The sequence below is a fragment of the Dendrobates tinctorius genome, unplaced genomic scaffold, assembly GCF_039654945.1.
Source record: "Dendrobates tinctorius isolate UK_male_01 unplaced genomic scaffold, ASM3965494v1 ptg000007l, whole genome shotgun sequence".
Taxonomy (NCBI): domain Eukaryota; kingdom Metazoa; phylum Chordata; class Amphibia; order Anura; family Dendrobatidae; genus Dendrobates; species Dendrobates tinctorius.
The window spans coordinates 42,154,948-42,173,195 of NW_027361675.1; the positions used below are offsets into that span (position 1 = coordinate 42,154,948).

An 18,248-nucleotide genomic window follows, 5' to 3' on the forward strand; every position below is an offset into this window, starting at 1 on the left:
GGTAGGCCCGTGGCTCATACCCACCAACATAGCCAGATCGTCCCCAACCAGGTTGGGACCAGCCTCCAACACTGGGTGGGTACAAGTGGCCATATTGGTGGGGTTGGCTTGAGGAAGACATTTGGGGCTGCGGAATAGAAGGATGGGTAGGGGGAGGAAGGGCTTGAGGTGTTGGCCCACGTATTAGGGGCTGTTCAGACCCTGCTTGAGCATGCATCTGTGTGGATGGTCTCATGCGCATTAAATTTCTTGGTGAGAGCTGCCACCTCTCCAGAAATTCAAACACCTCATATGGGGTATTGGGGGGGTACTTGCATCAAGCAGGATCTGAATACATCCCCTAATACGGAGCCTGACCTCACGGGTAAGGGCACAGAGATAAAGGGTGAGGCTACGTGCATAGGCCTCATCACCATCATCTGTAGTGACTCTGGACAAGTAATTCAGCACCCCTGTGTCCACATTGGTCCTGCTCTCTTGAATTGTGACCTGGCGCCTTCTTCTTATTCGCCGTGATGCTAGAGCAGCCTGTGGGGAGGGCCTGATCTGGGCAGTTGGGCTGCTGCTCAAGTTGCCCGGCTCTTCCAGGATGGGTGAGGTTGCAGCGGCAGACCGTCCTGGTGGTGTGTTGTGTAGGGCAGCCATTGTGTGTTCTGGTGATGCCTCCTCTTCAGCCATCCTTCTTGTAGGGGGAGAAGATGGGCCAGCCACCTCATCCCCTACAGGATCTATAAAGGGCTCTGCCTCTGAGGCCGTTCCTCGATCCGTAAGGTTGGATTGAGTTCTGTTATGAAATAGAACAGAGGCAAAAATACATCAATATTTTTGTCCCTGTAAAGTATTTGTGTAATGTTTTTGTGTCATGTGGTGTGAGGTATGTACTTACGGTCTCAGAGCCAGAATTGGGGCGAGGAAGTTCAGCCGGTCATAGTAGATATATTTGCGCTTTACATGGCCAGCATCCCCACTCCTGGACCGCTGCTGGCGTTCCCGGCGGTACTGGTCCCGGATGCTTCTCCACCGTTTCATCACATCTTCCACTGCAATGTGACAGGAAAGATTGTCAAAATCACATATTTGAGAGGTCACATTTTCAAACAGTAGTCTAGGCATGGGGCCTTCTGGGGTGTGCGTTCTACCCATGGTGGCATATGGAATTGGGCCGATACCCAGGGTCTCATTAGCTCCACTGAAACTAATTTTATTGGCTAGGAGGATGAGGAGCTTGTGGCCTAACCCCTAATTATGGCTGTGTGAAGCCATGTGTTAAATCCTAATGTAACGGCCTCATGAGGCTAAGAAAAGTACATGCACAGGAAGGGGGGGTGCTGATTGTACATTCATTTTATAGCGCGCGCTAAGGTTAATTATATTTTTATGGTTGCACTTACGAATTTTATGCTGCTCATCACGTGGTCTGTCACCAAAGTCATGGTACATCTGGCGACAGATGCGCCTCCATGACGCCTCCTTTCTTGTGCGGTTCGCATAGTTTGCGTTGCGTGGGTCCCATATTTCTGGACGCTCCTGCACCAGCACAATGAGCATCTCTACATTAATGTATGTGGACGCCATGCTGCTGCTGTACTCCGTGGAGGCTGACTTCCTGGATGTCTGGAGCGGTTTTTTAGCTCATTTGCATGTCTAGGCTTCCTGATGATGGATTGGCCCATTTCCTGTTCACCAGCCAAAAGACCTGCATATTGCTCGCAGGTCACACGTGTGTTCCGTGTGTAATCCGTATTTTTTGCGCACCCATAGACTTGCATTGGCGTACTACGGGCGTAGTACGCTGACAATCACAGCATGCTGCGAGTGGCACGCAGCGTAGGATACAGAGGAGAAATATACGCCTGGTGCGAGTGACCCCATAGAGAATCATTGGTCCGTGTCTAATGCGTGCTTTTAGCGCCTCTCACTCTCCCGTATTCCTCGCCAGTGTGACCCCGGCTTTACAAGTCCAGTGGGCAGGCACTGCACTTACAGTTCTTCTGCCTTTTCTCTCCCACCACCTGCCTCCTGTCTGTGACTGACAGAAAACTGAAACATGAGTGACCTCTCAGTCAATGAAGCCTTGATTTTTTTTTATGGAACAAGCTGTTATTTTGAACGATACTCGACTTTGCTATATAATGTACTGAAAAATGGGGAAAACAATCCAAATTTGATGAAATAGTGAAAAAATACAATTGTGCTATTGTTTTTTTTATTTTGTTTTTAAATTGTTGATTGTGCAGTAAAACTACCCTGGTAACATTATTGACCAGGTCAGTGCGATTACAGCAACACCAAACTTGCTTAGATTTTTTTCTATTTAAAAGTGTTAAAAAAAACTCCAGACCTTTATGAAACAAATATTTTTTTTGTTTTGTGACACTATTTTCAGAGACCTGTAACACATTTATTTTTTCATTGATGGAGCTGAATGAGGACTTGTTTTTTTATGTGGGAGCCGATGGATTTATTGATAAAAATTTGGGGTAGATATTGCATTTTGATCACTTTTTTGTGCATTTTTAAGGAGTTTGTGGTTACCAAAAGAATAAATTTCTGCCATTTAGATTTTTTAAAAAAACATAAAATTAATTAACCTGTCTGGTAAACTCCACAAAGGTAAAACCTTTGTGGAGTTTACCAGACAGGTTAATTAATTTTATGTTTTGATACATCAGACTTTTAACCCCTTAAGGCTGGTTTCACATTTGCGTTTTTTTGCGCTGGAAAAAAACGCATACGTGCGCATGCGTTTTTTCCCCTATATTTAACATGGGTGCGCATACCTGCGCGCTGGTAAGCGCACGTATGCGATTTTCATGCGCTGCGTTTTTTTGGGGTGTGCGTTTGTATTTTCCAGACGCAGCATGTTGCATTTTTTGGCCCTGCAAAAAAGCGCATGCGCACGTATGCGCACGTTTTGCGCTAAAAATGGCCATTATAGCCTATGGATGCGCATACATGCGCACTGGCATGCTCATGTATGCGTTTTTTTGCACATGCGTTTTTTTTTGTTAACCATGGAATTTAGGGGTTTGGGTTAGAGTTAGGGTTAGTTAAGGGGGTTTAGGGTTAGGGTTAGGGTTGGGGTTAGGGTCAGGGTTAGGGTTAAGTATGGTTTGGTTAAGGGTTAGGGTCAGGGTTAGGGTTAGGGTCAGGGTTAGGGTTAAGTATGGTTTGGTTAAGGGTTAGGGTCAGGGTTAGGGTTAAGTATGGTTTGGTTAAGGGTTAGGGTCAGGGTTAGGGTTAGGGTTAAGGTTAGTTAGGGTTTGGGTTAGGGTTAAGTATGGTTTGGTTAAGGGTTAGGGTCAGGGTTAGGGTTAAGTATGGTTTGGTTAAGGGTTAGGTTCAGGGTTAGGGTTAGGGTTAGGGTTAAGTATGGTTTGGTTAAGGGTTAGGGTCAGGGTTAGGGTTAGGGTTAAGTATGGTTTGGTTAAGGGTTAGGGTCAGGGTTAGGGTTAGGGTTAAGGTTAGTTAGGGTTTGGGTTAGGGTTAAGTATGGTTTGGTTAAGGGTTAGGGTCAGGGTTAGGGTCAGGGTTAGGGTTAGGGTTAAGTATGGTTTGGTTAAGGGTTAGGGTCAGGGTTAGGGTCAGGGTTAGGGTTAAGGATGGTTTGGTTAAGGGTTAGGGTTAGGGTTAAGGTTAGTTAGGGTTTGGGTTAGGGTTAAGTATGGTTTGGTTAAGGGTTAGGGTCAGGGTCAGGGTTAGGGTCAGGGTTAGGGTTAGGGTTAGTTAGGGTTTAGGGTTTGGGTTAGGGTTAAGTATGGTTTGGTTAAGGGTTAGGGTCAGGGTTAGGGTCAGGGTTAGGGTTAGGGTCAGGGTTAGGGTTAGTAAAGTCATGGTTTGGGTTAGTGTGAGGGGCCACCTAATGTTGGAAAAAAAACGCAAACGCGGTAAAAACGCACTAAAAACGCATACAAACGCATAAAAACGCTGCGTTTTTTTCATGCATGCTCATAAAAATGCTTGAAAAAAACGCAGCAGTTGTATGCTTTTGTATGCGTTTTTTCAATGCATTTTTTTGCGGGAAAAACGCGCTGCAAAAAAAAGCAAGTGTGAAACTAGCCTAAGACCAGCAATACGCATTAAAAAGGTGGTCGTTAAGTGGCCTTATTCCTGATCACCGTTTTACAACAGTGATTGAAAATTAGTGAATAGCATTCCCCAAGAGACATAATTATTGTGGGTGACAGCTGTACATGACAACTGACATCCTTCGGTATCAGTCCTGCCGGTTTTGCAGGCGATGAGGGCTGAGTAAGACTTTAAGTACCATATCTAAATGGTTAAAATTGGGTTTAATAAATACTTATAGCAGGATAAATCCCCCCGCGATACTAATCGCAGGTGCCGATCATTTCTATGGTACCCTGAGGTCATCTGCTGACCGCAGGGTATGGTGGCCTGTGAGATCCAGCTATTAGCTGGGTCTCACATGCACAGTCAGTGAGTCACCGACAGATCTCAGGCATTGCAGTACACAAGTACTGCAGCGCATGAGACCAGAGATCAAACTAAAAAGTATACATGTCCCACCCACACAGGGACTGAGTGAAAAAGTGAAACAAAGAAAAATAAAATATGTAAAAAAGTAAAGCAAACACAAAAAAAAGCACACAAAAATCATTAAAAGCCGTTTAGCCACTAAAAACGCAGCGTCTGTGATAATACAAAGATAAACAAAAATACGTACATATAATTTTTATCACCACTTCCGGAACAATCCGATCTATAAAACTGTCACGTTGTTTATTCCATATGGCGAACACTGTAAATAAAAACTATTATTACCAAAATTGTTGCTTTTTCATCATACTAGCACACAAAAAAATTGAATAAAAAGCGATCAAAAAGTCATATATGAAAAAAGAAACGGTATCAATAAAAATACCAAACCGTCCTGCAAAAAAATAAGTCCTAATATGATTTCTTCGAGAACAAAAAGTTACAGCTCTCAGAATATGGCAATGCAAAACCAAATTCAGTTTTGTAAAATATTGATTTTAGTCTGTAAAAGTAGCAAATAATAGAAAAAGATATAAATCTGGTATCTGTAATCATACTGATGCGAGGAATATATCGGTCCTATCACTTTTACCACATGATGAATGGCGCAAAAAAATATAGATAAAAACAATAACTGAATTGCTGGTTTTTAGTCATTGTGTCTGAAAAATCTGAATAGCAAGCGATTAAAAAACGTCATGTACTCCAAAATGGTGCAAAAAACCTCCTATAGTTACAGCTCTTAAAATTTGGCAAAGAAATACCAATTTTTTTTTCTATAAAAAAGTATATTTAGTCTGTGATAGCAGGGAAAGATAAAAAAACCTACCGTATATGAATCTGGTATCAATATAATCGTACCGGCCCAAAGAATAAAGCCGTCTTATCACTTATACCATACGGTGAGCCACACAAAAATAAGAACTGTTATTACACTGCTTTCTATTTATCCTTTCTGCCTCTCAAAAATTAGAATAAGGCTCACTTCATATTTATCCTGCGCTCTCCACTAAGCGCTTTTACATTGGGGTTTCCATGTAAATCCACAAAACCATGATTCTGACAAAACCACTGATGGAACCACTCACTATAATGAGGCAGATGAAGTTACTTTGTACTCCATCTGGTCTCTGTACCGGTGTTGTCCCATCATTTTAGGCGTCTTTTTAGTACACAAGTGTAAACAACCACAGTTCTGTGAGCGTCTGAAAAGATGGATACCACTGGAGCAGATGTCAAACTTAGTCCAAAGTGTCTCCATCTGCCTCATACGTGTGGGTGGTAAGTGTGACGTTTTGATGTACATATTTTTTGGTCACTTTCGGTATAAGGCTGGGATCACATTCTTTTATTCCTGTGTTCTACATTGAGCACGTACAATAGGGAAAAAAAGTATTTAGTCAGCCACCAATTGTGCAAGTTCTCCCACTTAAAAAGATTAGAGAGGCCTGTAATTGACATCATAGGTAGACTACAACTTTGAGAGTCAAAATGAGAATCCAAATCCAGAAAATTACCTTGTCTGATTTGGCAAGATTTATTTAGCAAATTATGGTGGAAAATAAGTATTTGGTCACCTAAAACATGCAAGATTCCTGGCTCACAAATGTGTAACTTCTTCTTTAAGAGGCTCTTCTGTCCTCCACTCATTACCTGTAGTAATGGCACCTGTTTGAACTTATTATCAGTTTAAAAGATACCTGTCCACAACCTCAAACAGTCACACTCCAAACTCTACTACGGTGAAGCCCAAAGAGCTGTTATAGTTCACCAGAAACAAAATTGTAGCCCTGCACCAGGCTAGGAAGACTGAATCTGCAATAGGCAAGCAGTTTGGTGTGATAAAATCAACTGTGGGAGCAAAAGTAAGAAAATGGAAGACAAACAAGACCACTGATAATTTCTCACGATCTGGGGCTCCACGCAAGATCTCACCCCGTGAGGTCAAAATGATCACAAGAATGGTGAGCAAAAATCCAAGAACCACACAGAAGGACCTAGTGAATGACCTGCATAGAGCTGGGACCACCGTAACAAAGGCTACCATCAGTAACACACTACGGCACCAGGGACTCAGATCCTGCACTGCCAGACATGTCCCCCTGCCCGTCTGAAGTTTCCTAGAGAGCATTTGGATTATCCAGAAGAGTTTTGGGAGAATGTCATATGGTCTGATGAAACCAAAGACAGAATGATGAGTTGCATCCAAAGAACACCATACCTACTGCGAATCATGGGGGTGGCAACATCATGCTTTGGGGCTGTTTCTCTGCAAAGGGTCCAGGACGACTGATCCATGTACATGAAAGAATGAATGAGGCCATGTACTGTGACATTTTGAGTGCAAACCTCCTTTCATCAGAAAGGGCATTGAACATGAAACGTGGATGGGTCTTTCAGCATAATAATACTCCCAAGCACACAGGGCTACAAAGGAGTGGCTTTGTAAGAAGCATGTGAAGGTCCTGGGGTGGCTTAGCCAGTCTCCAGATCTCATCCCCATAAAAAACCTTTGGAGGGATTTGAAAGTCCGTGTTGCCCCGCAGCAGGCCTAAAACATCACTGCTCTAGAGGAGATCTGCATGGAGGAATGGGCCAACATACCACCAACAGTGTGTGCCAACCTTGTGAAGACTTACAGAAAACGTTTGACCTCTGTCATTGCCAACAAAAGATATAGCAAAATATTCAGATGAACTTTTGTTAATGACCAAATACTTATTTTCCACCATAATTTGCTAAAGAAATCTTGCCAAATCAGATAAGGTGATTTTCTGGATTTGTTTTCTCATTTTGACTCTCATAGTGGTGGTCTACCTATGATGTCAATTACAGGCCTCTCGCATCTTTTTAAGTGGGAGAACTTGCACAATTGGTGGCTGACGAAATACTTTTTTCCCCACTGTAATAATGTGATCCAAGCCTTATACTGAAAGTGATTAAAAAATAGGTCCCTGAAAATGTTACCAATAAAAACTCTAATTTATTTATCCCGCACAAAACCATCCAACCCCCACTCAATTCCATCATATGTCACTGGAAATATAGAGGGTTCCCACGTTACTGGTTGAACAAAGACTCCTGAAAAGTGATGAGCCCTTCTGCGCCTAAACCACAGTAAGCTGCCACATGTTTGGCTTTATTGTAGTGGGGAGCATGCACTTAACAATTATGGAGTACATGTCATCAGAACCACAAGCTGGGCACAATGTATGGGGATGCAACAATACATGGGGGCTCTACACTGTATGGGAGCACAATTTATGGGCACTGAACTGGCATATTTACAATTATCCAGAATAAAGCAAGGCTGTGTAGTCGGTAAGCCAAACCTCCGACTCCTCAGTTTCCCTCACTCTACGATTCTGACTTCAACTCCACAGCCTCACTACTGAGCATGTACATAAAGTGCAGCGCAGATTCATCTCAACTAAATACCTACAGGGTGGGCCATTTCTATGGATACACCTAAATAAAATGGGAACACCGCATTTCTTCTGCGGTGTTGCTATCATTGTGTGAAGAGTGGGAGAAGAGGGTTGCATTGACAATCCAACACAACGGGCAGCACTTTGAACACATTTTATAAGTGGTCATAAACTTGTAAATAAGTCATGAAAGAATAAAGTTGCGTTAAACCAAGCACACCATTGTTTTTCTTGTGAAATTCTCAATAAGTTTAATGTGTCACATAACCCTCTTAACATTGAAAAAAATAAAGTTGGATCCAAAGTGGCCGACTTCAAAATGGCCACCATGGTCACCACCCATCTTGAAATGTTTCCCCCCTCCCATATACTAATGTGCCACAAACAGGAAGTTGATATCACCAATCATTCCAATTTTATTTAGGTATATCCATATAAATGGCCCACCCTGTACAGTTAACATCAAACCAGACAGAACAATTCATGTCACATCAAAGGTCAAACCTAATGGGATCAATGCTACCCAGAGGCACATGGTCTATTAAAAAAATATTGTTGTCCCTATTATGTGGTTGGAGATTCTTTATTCAGGCACCTCTCATCCCATTCTGTTATGAATGAGTCACCGGAGGAGGAGAAAACAAAAATACAAGCTAAGTCCAGAAAACCGGAGAGGTTGGTAGCTATCGGATTGCAGACCCCTGATCCTATACACCACAACTAACAGTAGCCGTGGGGGGTTCCTATGGTGCCCTAGACCCCTCGTCACAGCCGGAGAACTACATAAGCCTAAAGAAGGAAAGGGGAAATCTAAACTGCCCCAGAGCAGACCCCAAAGCAATAGACAGCCCCAAACATGTATTGTCGGTGAAAAACAGATGAAAACACAAACAAAGACAGAAAGATAGGCTGAGCAAACGATGGGGCCCAATTAACTAGATAGGACAGGATAGAAAAGATGCTGGCTGCAATCCGCAAAAAACCCTACCAAAAATGTCCCAACCGTCTGATAGGGAAAAAGGCCCTGAAGTCGCTAGACTTCAAAATCACTATATCAGCACTCAGGTATATTCTGAAAACAGAGCAAAAGAGATCAACTGATCAGAGACAAAAATGGAATTCAGCCAGTCCCAACCAGGACTGGCTGAATACAAACAATAAGGAAACCAGACAAAATCTCATGGAATAATAGCAGGGCAAAAAACTGAGCTTTTAGTAGACAGGAACTAAACTGGATGCAAGAGCTCAGAGCAGAAAGGATCACCAGCAGCTCTGCAGGGCGTCGGCTGCCTTATATCCACTCAGAAATTCCAGATGTCCAATCACACTCCGCCTGTTCAGATGACAGGTTCTTCCCATCCCAATCAATTTCACTGCCTCTCTTCACCAGCAGAGGGAGTTCATCAGACATCAAAGGTGAAGGGGAGAATGAACTCACAACACCATTCCTTTAGAGCAGAGTCTCTTACATTAGTAACTTTATTGGTTGTCCAGTTCAGTTAAAAACAGTAAAAAAAATAAAATTTAAATTTTGTGCACCACAATCATAATTACATAAATTCAGTTTCCTTATTTACTTTTATCAGACACTTTTCTAAGATACCTGTTCACATTGAAGGCATGATGTTATTACATGTGTGTTTTCCTCAATTTACAAATGTACATTATGTAATATTTATTTTACAATTTTTCACCCAACCACTTTATTTTTTATTACATGTTTTCTGTATCATTAACTTACTTGCTAACTATAGTATTGTATATTTTAAATTTCCTTAGATCTAGAAGCCTTAAGAACAAAAGAAAAGATAAATCTAAAGACAGAAAGAGGTACAAATATTTCTGTTCCTTGATGTTTACAAACCGTGTTAAATTGAAATTAAAATGTTAATATTTTACTGCAAATAAAATGTACCGGTAGCACTGTATTTATTCCGTTTTTACGTTTTTGTTTTTTCCTATTTTTCCTTTGACTTAGTCATAGTTTTCATTGACGTGATTTTTTTTTACCATTCAATCTACTGGAAAATGGGAAAAAATTCCAATTGCTGAAAAATTGAGATGGAAAACCACAATTCCGGAACAGTTTTTTGGGGTTTTATTTTTATGGCATTCAGTGTGCGGTAAAAATGATCCTTGCAATATGGTTCTCCAAGTCAGTACAATTACGGTAATACTAAATATGTATTTTTTTTTTATTTAAATGTTTGAATAAAAATCACAACTTTTGTAAAAAAAAAAAAAATTGCTTGTGTCACCATTTTCCAAAACCAGTAGCAATTTCATTTTTATGTTGATGGAGCTGTGTGAGAGCTTTGTTTGTGTGGTGAGCTGAAGTTTTTATTGGTACCATTTTGGGTTACATATGACACTTTGATCACTTCTTATTGCCAGAGTTGCATTTACTGACGTTTCGATTATTTTTCTACTCATGGCATTTGCCTGTCGGGTTAATTAGTTTTAGTTTTAATGACAACGCAATAGCAAGTTTGTTTCTTATTTTTTTATTTCCTTATTCTCAATGTTAGAAAAGGGTAATGGTTTCAAATTTTTATATATTTTTTTTGTTTATTTTTTATTTATTTTGTAATCCCCTTCAAAGTCTTTTACCTGCAATCATCTGATCACTTATACAATAAACAAAATCACTGTGTAGTATATAGTCAAAATCTCAGACCCCAGTGAAGGTCATGGGAGTACTGGCAGGCATGAGGGTCTTCAGCAGACTACTGGCTGCAACAACATGGTATGATGCAGTCTCAGTTCTTGAGCCTGTATCAAAAACGGGCATGTGGTTAATGTTTATGCAGTCAATACCCATATATCACAACATGTTTGCACATTGAAAGTTTTTGGGATTCATTGCTTGCAATGTGTGAAATAATAAAATCCCGGGCCCGGGCCACTTTCTCTGCTAGACATCTTCACATCTATCTAATTTGTGGATATGTATATAGCCTTATCTCTACCTAAATTTACTTATTTTCACAGTTATATGTATAATGTTTTGCATTTGTATTCTGCTTAGTATTCAGGTTGGTGACTATTATATGAATACATATGTGCATTTTCTTGTGCTAGATGCTACACATCTTATTTTGCCCTTGGATATATTTATTAGGACTTTAGGTATCAGTCCACACTGCTGGAATTATATCCCTTCCTGTTGGTAGTTACTATCGGACATTATATTAACTTTATTTACTACCACAGGATTATAAATGGTATATATCTGATGGAATTCCATTTACCTATCTAGTACCCTATTCCGTGATTATCAATCTTATTATGGTTAGCGCTTGTCATTTATTAGTTAGGACTTAGTGGTGTCCCCTATACAAGGCACTCTGTGATTTTGAATTATTTGTTTCTTTTAGATATTTTTCTTTAAAAAAGATTGATTTTTAATTCAATGGAGCTCTTCTTTACTCTGGTGGATTACCCATAGCTACAGTATGTTTAGTATATGTATTGTATAAGATTTTTATACAGATATATTTGTATTTATTGGACTTTGTTCAAAATTCTGTGAGCAAGAGTGAGTGGAAATAATGTGTTATTTAAGCTCTATTTTGTTATACAGTGGAATATCATCAGAAAATATGAAAATCACCATAGCCTAAGTGTTTATGTTTGGGGATTTAACATGCAATAAATGAATCCATTCTTTTTTTAAATTATTTTTGGCAGATCACATAGTGGATCAACTATCCGTAGATCCCACAGACACAGCAGTTGTAGTTCTCACAGTGCTTCTCCTTCCTCTGACTACAGCACCTCCAAGTCACCATGCAGGTACCTTGGATTATTTTTATGTACAATACTATCTTTAGTAGACATGGGAAATTAAAAATAGAGATGTATTAAGAATTTTGGTAATATGAGACTTTAGACAAATATGTACAAACATGCAAGTAAACAAGTAGGTGTGAATTATCATTAACAATCAGCGTTGTGATAAGGTCCTCATGAATGTTCTAGCAATATTTCTCCCTATTAGATTCCGTTAGATTGCGTGTGCCAACACATCTAAGCAATAACAGTGCAGTCATTTGCCAAAGAGAGCCGTATGTTGCTCTGAAAGTGCTACTTTGTCATACTTTGCCTATACAAAGTTAAACATTGTCTCCTTGCTCCTACATAGTGGTTGTTTAGCAGTAAAGAGTGCCAAAATAGTACCATACTGTGTCCATAAAGGGCCTACAGTGCCTACTTCAAACTATTTCAACATAGTACCAAATAGTTCCCATATATTACCATTAGTGATGAGCGAGTATACTCGTTGCTCGGGTTTCCCTGAGCATGCTCGGGTGATCTCCGAGTATTTTGGCGTGCTCGGAGATTTAGTGTTTGTCGACACAGCTGCATGATTTGTGACTGCTAGACAGCCTGAATACATGTGTGGAATTCCTAACAAACGGGCAATCCCCACATGTATTCAGCCTATCTAGCAGCCACAAATCATGCAGCTGCGTCGACAAACACTAAATCTCCGAGCATGCCAAAATACTCGGAGATCACCCGAGCATGCTTGGGAAAACCCGAGCAACGAGTATACTCGCTCATCACTAATTACTATCTCTTTTACAAACATGGATTCAATCAGAACTCATATTGTGAGATATTTTGCCTAGAAACTGCTCAATATTGTTCAGATAGCTAGAAGATAACACTACTAACTATGTGCCTACAGTCCCAATGTAGAAGACACCACTCCCCTGCCTTACTAAACCCTCCCACATATTTTGATTTTGTAAGCATTACAAAACAGGCAGAAATATATTATTATTTTTATTATTATTATTTTATCAGTGGATCTTCAACTTTGTTGCTCTAGTTTTAGTTGAAACAATAATACAGTATATAACCCATCAATTAATTAGGGGATTTATCTGTATGTATATGTTGATATACACTCCCTGACAGAAGTTATGTCACTTTTCCATGTTATGTAAATAAAAGCTTATAATCTGACGTTAAATTCATCCATTGTTTGCATAAATTATCCTTTTGAAAGCTGAAACCCTTGGACATGTGGTTTAGGTTAAGAAAATAAATTGGCATCAATACAGAAATATTGATCATTTAATGGACACAGAATGGTCAGATTTTGGCAAGACAAATGTTTTGTCGCCTGGTCATATAATGCACCCAATCCTAGTTTACATCCTCACATGTGGTCAGTAAATGATCGGTTAATTAGTGGGTGTGTGTATAAAAAGAAACCCAGCACCCCAGAACTTCACTTGAGCTGCAACTTGAGTTCTGACAACATGCCAAATATCCACCCTGCCACCAAAGCCTGGATTATCAAGAGGCTGAAGACCAGATCCACTGCAGAGGTGGCTGGCACCTTTAACCTCTTCGTGACCGCCCACAGTAGATAAACGTTGGCGCTTGCTGGGCTTTGTGCAGCGCCGACGTTTATCTACTGTCGGCGGTTTTGTGCCCCCCGGGACCCCCTCATACCTTATAACGCGGGGATCCCGGTGCACAATGCATGCTGGGACCCCCGACGTCATCGAGACCTGATTTGTTCAGGTCCTGATGACGTCGCGTCACAGCAGCCAATGAGAGAGCTCGCTGGGAAAGCTGCTTGTTTCCCGGCGATCTCCCTCATTATAAAGCGACTTCTCCTCTGAGCTCATGCTGACAGATGAGCAGAGGTGAAGCAGCATTACAGTGTGACTAGATCGCTGCCTGGCACAGCTGATCGCTGCCTGGCACAGCTGTGTCAGGCAGCGATCTTGTCACACAGTAACGCTGCTTCTCCTCTGATCATCTGTCAGTGTGAGATCAGAGGAGAAGTGGCGTTACTATGTGCCGGGCAGCGATCTTGTCACATAGTAACGCTGCTTCTCCTCTGATCATCTGCCAGTGTGAGATCAGAGGAGAAGTGGCGTTACTATGAGTCAAAAATACAAAAAATAAAAAACACAAAAATAAAAAAAGTAAAGAAAAAAAAAGCAGGTAGGCAGGCTAGGGCTATGTCTAGGGTTAGGGCTAGGGTTAGGGCTAGGGTTAGGGTTAGGGCTAGGGCTAGGGTTAGGGCTAGAGTTAGGGTTAGGGCTAGGGTTAGGGCTAGAGTTAGGGGTGTGTTGGGGTTAGGGTTGGAATTCAAATTGGGGGTTTCCACTGTTTAGGTACATCAGGGGCTCTGTAAATGCAATATGACGCCCGCAGACCATTCCATCAAAGTCTGCATTCCAGAACGTCACTACTTCCCTTCCGAGCCCCACCGTGTGCCCAAACAGTGGTCCCCCCCCACATGTGGGGTACCAGCGTACTCAGGACAAATTGGACAACAACTCTTAGGGTCCAATTTCTCCTGTTACCCTTGTGAAAATAAAAATTGGGGGCTAAAAGATCATTTTTGTGGAAAAAAAAATGATTTTTTTATTTTCACGGCTCTACATTATAAACTTTAGTGAAACACTTGGGGGTTCAAAGTGCTCACCACACATCTAGATAAGTTCCTTGGGGGGGTCTAGTTTCCAAAAAGGGGTCACTTGTGGAGGATTTCCACTGTTCAGGCACATCAGGGGCTCTGCAAACGCGACATGACACCCGCAGACCATTCCATCAAAGTCTGCATTCCAAAACGTCACTACTTCCCTTCCGAGCCCCACCGTGTGCCCAAACAGTGGTCCCCCCCACATGGGGGGTACCAGCGTACTCAGGACAAATTGGACAACAACTTTTGGGGTCCAATTTCTCCTGTTACCCTTGTGAAAATAAAAATTGGGAGCTAAAAGATCATTTTTGTGGAAAAAAAATGATTTTTTTATTTTCACGGCTCTACATTATAAACTTTAGTGAAACACTTCGGGGTTCAAAGTGCTCACCACACATCTAGATAAGTTCCTTGGTGGGTCTAGTTTCCAAAAAGGGGTCACTTGTGGAGGATTTCCACTGTTTAGGCACATCAGGGGCTCTGCAAACGCGACATGACACCCGCAGACCATTCCATCAAAGTCTGCATTCCAAAACGTCACTACTTCCCTTCCGATCCCCACCGTGTGCCCAAACAGTAGTTTTCTTCCACATATGGGGTACCAGTGTACTCAGGACAAATTGGACAACAATTTTTGGGGTCCAATTTCTCCTGTTACCCTTGTGAAAATAAAAAATTGGGGGCTAAAAGATCATGTTTGTGGAACAAAAATGATTTTTTATTTTCATGGCTCTACGTTATAAACTTCTGTGAAGCACTTGGGGGTTCAAAGTGCTCACCACACATCTAGATAAGTTCTTTAAGGGGTCTAGTTTCCAAAATGGGGTCACTTGTGGGGGTTTCCACTGTTTAGGCACATTAGGGGCTCTCCAAATGCAACATGGCGTCCTATCTCAATTCCAGCCAATTCTGCATTGAAAAAGTCAAACGGCACTCCTTCCTTTCTGAGCTCTGCCGTGTGCTCAAACAGTGGTTTAGCCCCACATACGGGGTATCGGCGTATTTGGGAGAAATTGCACAAAAAATTTTGTGGTTCATTTTCTGTTTTTACACTTGTGAAAATAAAAAAAATGGTTCTGAAGTAAAATGTTTGTGAAAAAAAGTTAAATGTTTATTTTTTCCTTCCACATTCCATTCATTCATGTGAAGCACCTGAAGGGTTAATAAACTTCTTGAATGTGGTTTTGAGTACATTGAGAGGTGCAGTTTTTAGAATGGTGTCACTTTTGGGTATTTTCTGTCATATTGACCCCCCAAACTCACTTCAAATGTGAGGTGGTCCCTAAAAAAAATGGTGTTGTAAATTTTGTTGTAAAAATGAGAAATCGCTGGTCAACTTTTAACCCTTATAACTTCCAAAAAAAAAAAAATTATGTTTCCAAAATTGTGCAGATGTAAAGTAGACATGTGGGAAATGTTATTTATTAACTATTTTGTGCGATATCACTCTCTGATTTAAGGGCATAAAAATTAAAAGTTTGAAAATTGCAAAATTTTCAAAATTTTTGCCAAATTTCGATTTTTTTAACATATAAGCGCAGTTCATATCTAAGAAATTTTACCACTATCCTGAAGTACAATATGTCATGAGAAAACAATGTCAGAATCAGCAGGATCCGTTGAAGCGTTCTAGAGTTATGGCCTCATAAAGTGACACTGGTCAGAATTGAAAAAATTGGCCTGGTCACGAAGGCAAAAACAGGCTCAGGCGCGAAAGGGTTAATGTGTCTCATCGTCAAGTACAAAGAATTAAAAAAAGATTTGAAGAAACTGGAGATGTGTTTGACAAGCCCAGGTCCGGCAGACCCTGCAAGACAACTGCTCAGGAGGAATGTTTCTTGGTTAGAAAATCCAAAGCAAACCCCTCTTCCACTGCAGCAGAGCTCCAACTGGTCTGATCACCTCAAGTCCCTGTGTCAGAACAGTTTGTAGGATTCTGACTCGAAATGGCCTCCATGGTCGAATCAGTGTCCAGAAGCCAGCATTAAACAAAAGGCAAATAAAAAACCGTGTGGCATTTGCAAAGTCCCACAGCCTGCTAAACAGATGGACGCTGGAAAGGTAGAAGAAGGTGGATTTCTCTGATGAATCTTCAGTAGAATTACACCACAGCCGCCACAAATACTGCAGGAGACCTACTGGAGCCCGTATGGATCCAAAATACACCCTGAAAACAGTTACATTTGGTGGTAGAAAGATCATGGTGTGCGGTTACTTTCAGTATGGTGGTCTGTGAAACATTTGCAAGGTGGAAGGCAATATCAATAGTCTAAAATATCAAGAAGTATTAGCTACCTCTTATATTCCAAATCATAAAAGGGGTCAGATTCTGCAGCAGGATGGTGCTCCATCTCATACATCCATCTCTATAACAAAGTTCCTCCAGGCAAAAAAGATCAAGGTGCTCAAGGACTGGCCAGCCCAGTCACCAGACATGAACATCCTTGAGCATGTGTGGGGTATGATGAAAGAGGAAGCTTGGAAGACAAAACCAAAGAGTCTAGATGAACTCTGGGAGGCATGTAAGACTGCATTCATTGCTATTCCTGATGACTTTATTAATAAATTGTATGAATCATTGTTGAACCGCATGGATGCAGTCCTTCAAGTTCATGGAAGTCACACAAAATATTAAATATGACTCTAATAGCACCACAACTTTATTCACCAATGTTATGTAACATATATTTGTATTTTAAGTTAATTATTTGTTTGAATATCACATTACTTTCTGTGGCCGACGAAACTTTTGTCTTGCCAAAATCTGACCATTCTGTGTCCATTAAATGATCGATATTTCTGCATTGATGCCAATTTATTTTCTTAACCTAAACCACATTTCGGAGGGTTTCAACTTTCAAAAGAATAATTTATACAACCAATGGATGAATTTAACATCAGGTTATAAGCTTTTATTTACATAACATGGATAAGCGACATAACTTCTGTCAGGGAGTGTAATACAATTGTGAAAGAAAACTTTATCATTTCAGTTTAAAGCATACATCTGGCCATACACCAATCACCTCAGTCTCCATAATTTGAAAGCCACTGGTTCTACTTTTAGTTTTTAGTTTTTACTTTTATATTCAGGAGAGTGCAGTGTTTATATCAGGCAGTGTGTCTTAAACTGATGGTGAAAAAAATGCCCTTCTTCATTTTAGCTCAGCCAAGTTCTTAGGGCACCTTAGGGTATTTATTATAGTTTATTGCTCTAGCACAAAGTATGTAACTGATACAAACTAAATTGAGTTAATTTTAATTGACCTGGAAGGTATTTGTTAATTGTCTACTGTAAAATTTTTGTATTTTTTTTTTACTTACAAAGCATTTGGGTCATTCTCTGTGATTTACAATTGAACCATGAGCCTGGTATTCTATTACTTAGGAATATTAATTTGCCATAACTTATTTTTATGTATTATCACTTATCTATTCATCAACTTAATAGCTTCATTATTTTACAGAACTTTTGAAATTTTAAATTTCATATCAGTATGGAGTTAGCAATATACAGGAGCTGAGGAGCAAGCAGGCGCAATAGGGTCTTGTCTGACAGTAAAGAAAGAACAATTGGGGAGTGATTGCTCAACCGACGTAGTTGTGTGATACACGATAAGTAACAAATGTTAGAAAAAACAGCTGCTGCAAGTCCACAGGTCGCTGGACCAAATTGATATAATAAGGGAAAGGTGGATTTTTCCACGCTGCTGGTGGACCAATGGAAAGGATCTAAGATGCACAAGAGCTGTAGTAATGCAGTGTTTATTATCGACGCGTTTCAAAGTGAACCCACTTCTTCCTCACGATATAACCACAAATTACGGTTACATCCTGAGGAAGAAGTGGATTCATTTACAAATGCA

The 18,248-nt window shown here is 40.6% G+C and overlaps 1 protein-coding gene across 2 annotated transcripts in view; it reads left to right on the forward strand.

The window, feature by feature from the left end:
- The window catches only part of SRRM3 (serine/arginine repetitive matrix 3), a 713,909-nt gene that overhangs the window by 637,755 nt on the left and 57,906 nt on the right, over nucleotides 1–18,248 (forward strand). For both annotated transcript variants that reach the window (XM_073573890.1, XM_073573882.1), the window contains exons 10-11: nucleotides 9,708–9,758; nucleotides 11,619–11,723. In XM_073573890.1, coding sequence (XP_073429991.1) covers nucleotides 9,708–9,758; nucleotides 11,619–11,723 — 156 coding nt within the window. The remainder of the gene's footprint in view (nucleotides 1–9,707; nucleotides 9,759–11,618; nucleotides 11,724–18,248) is intronic.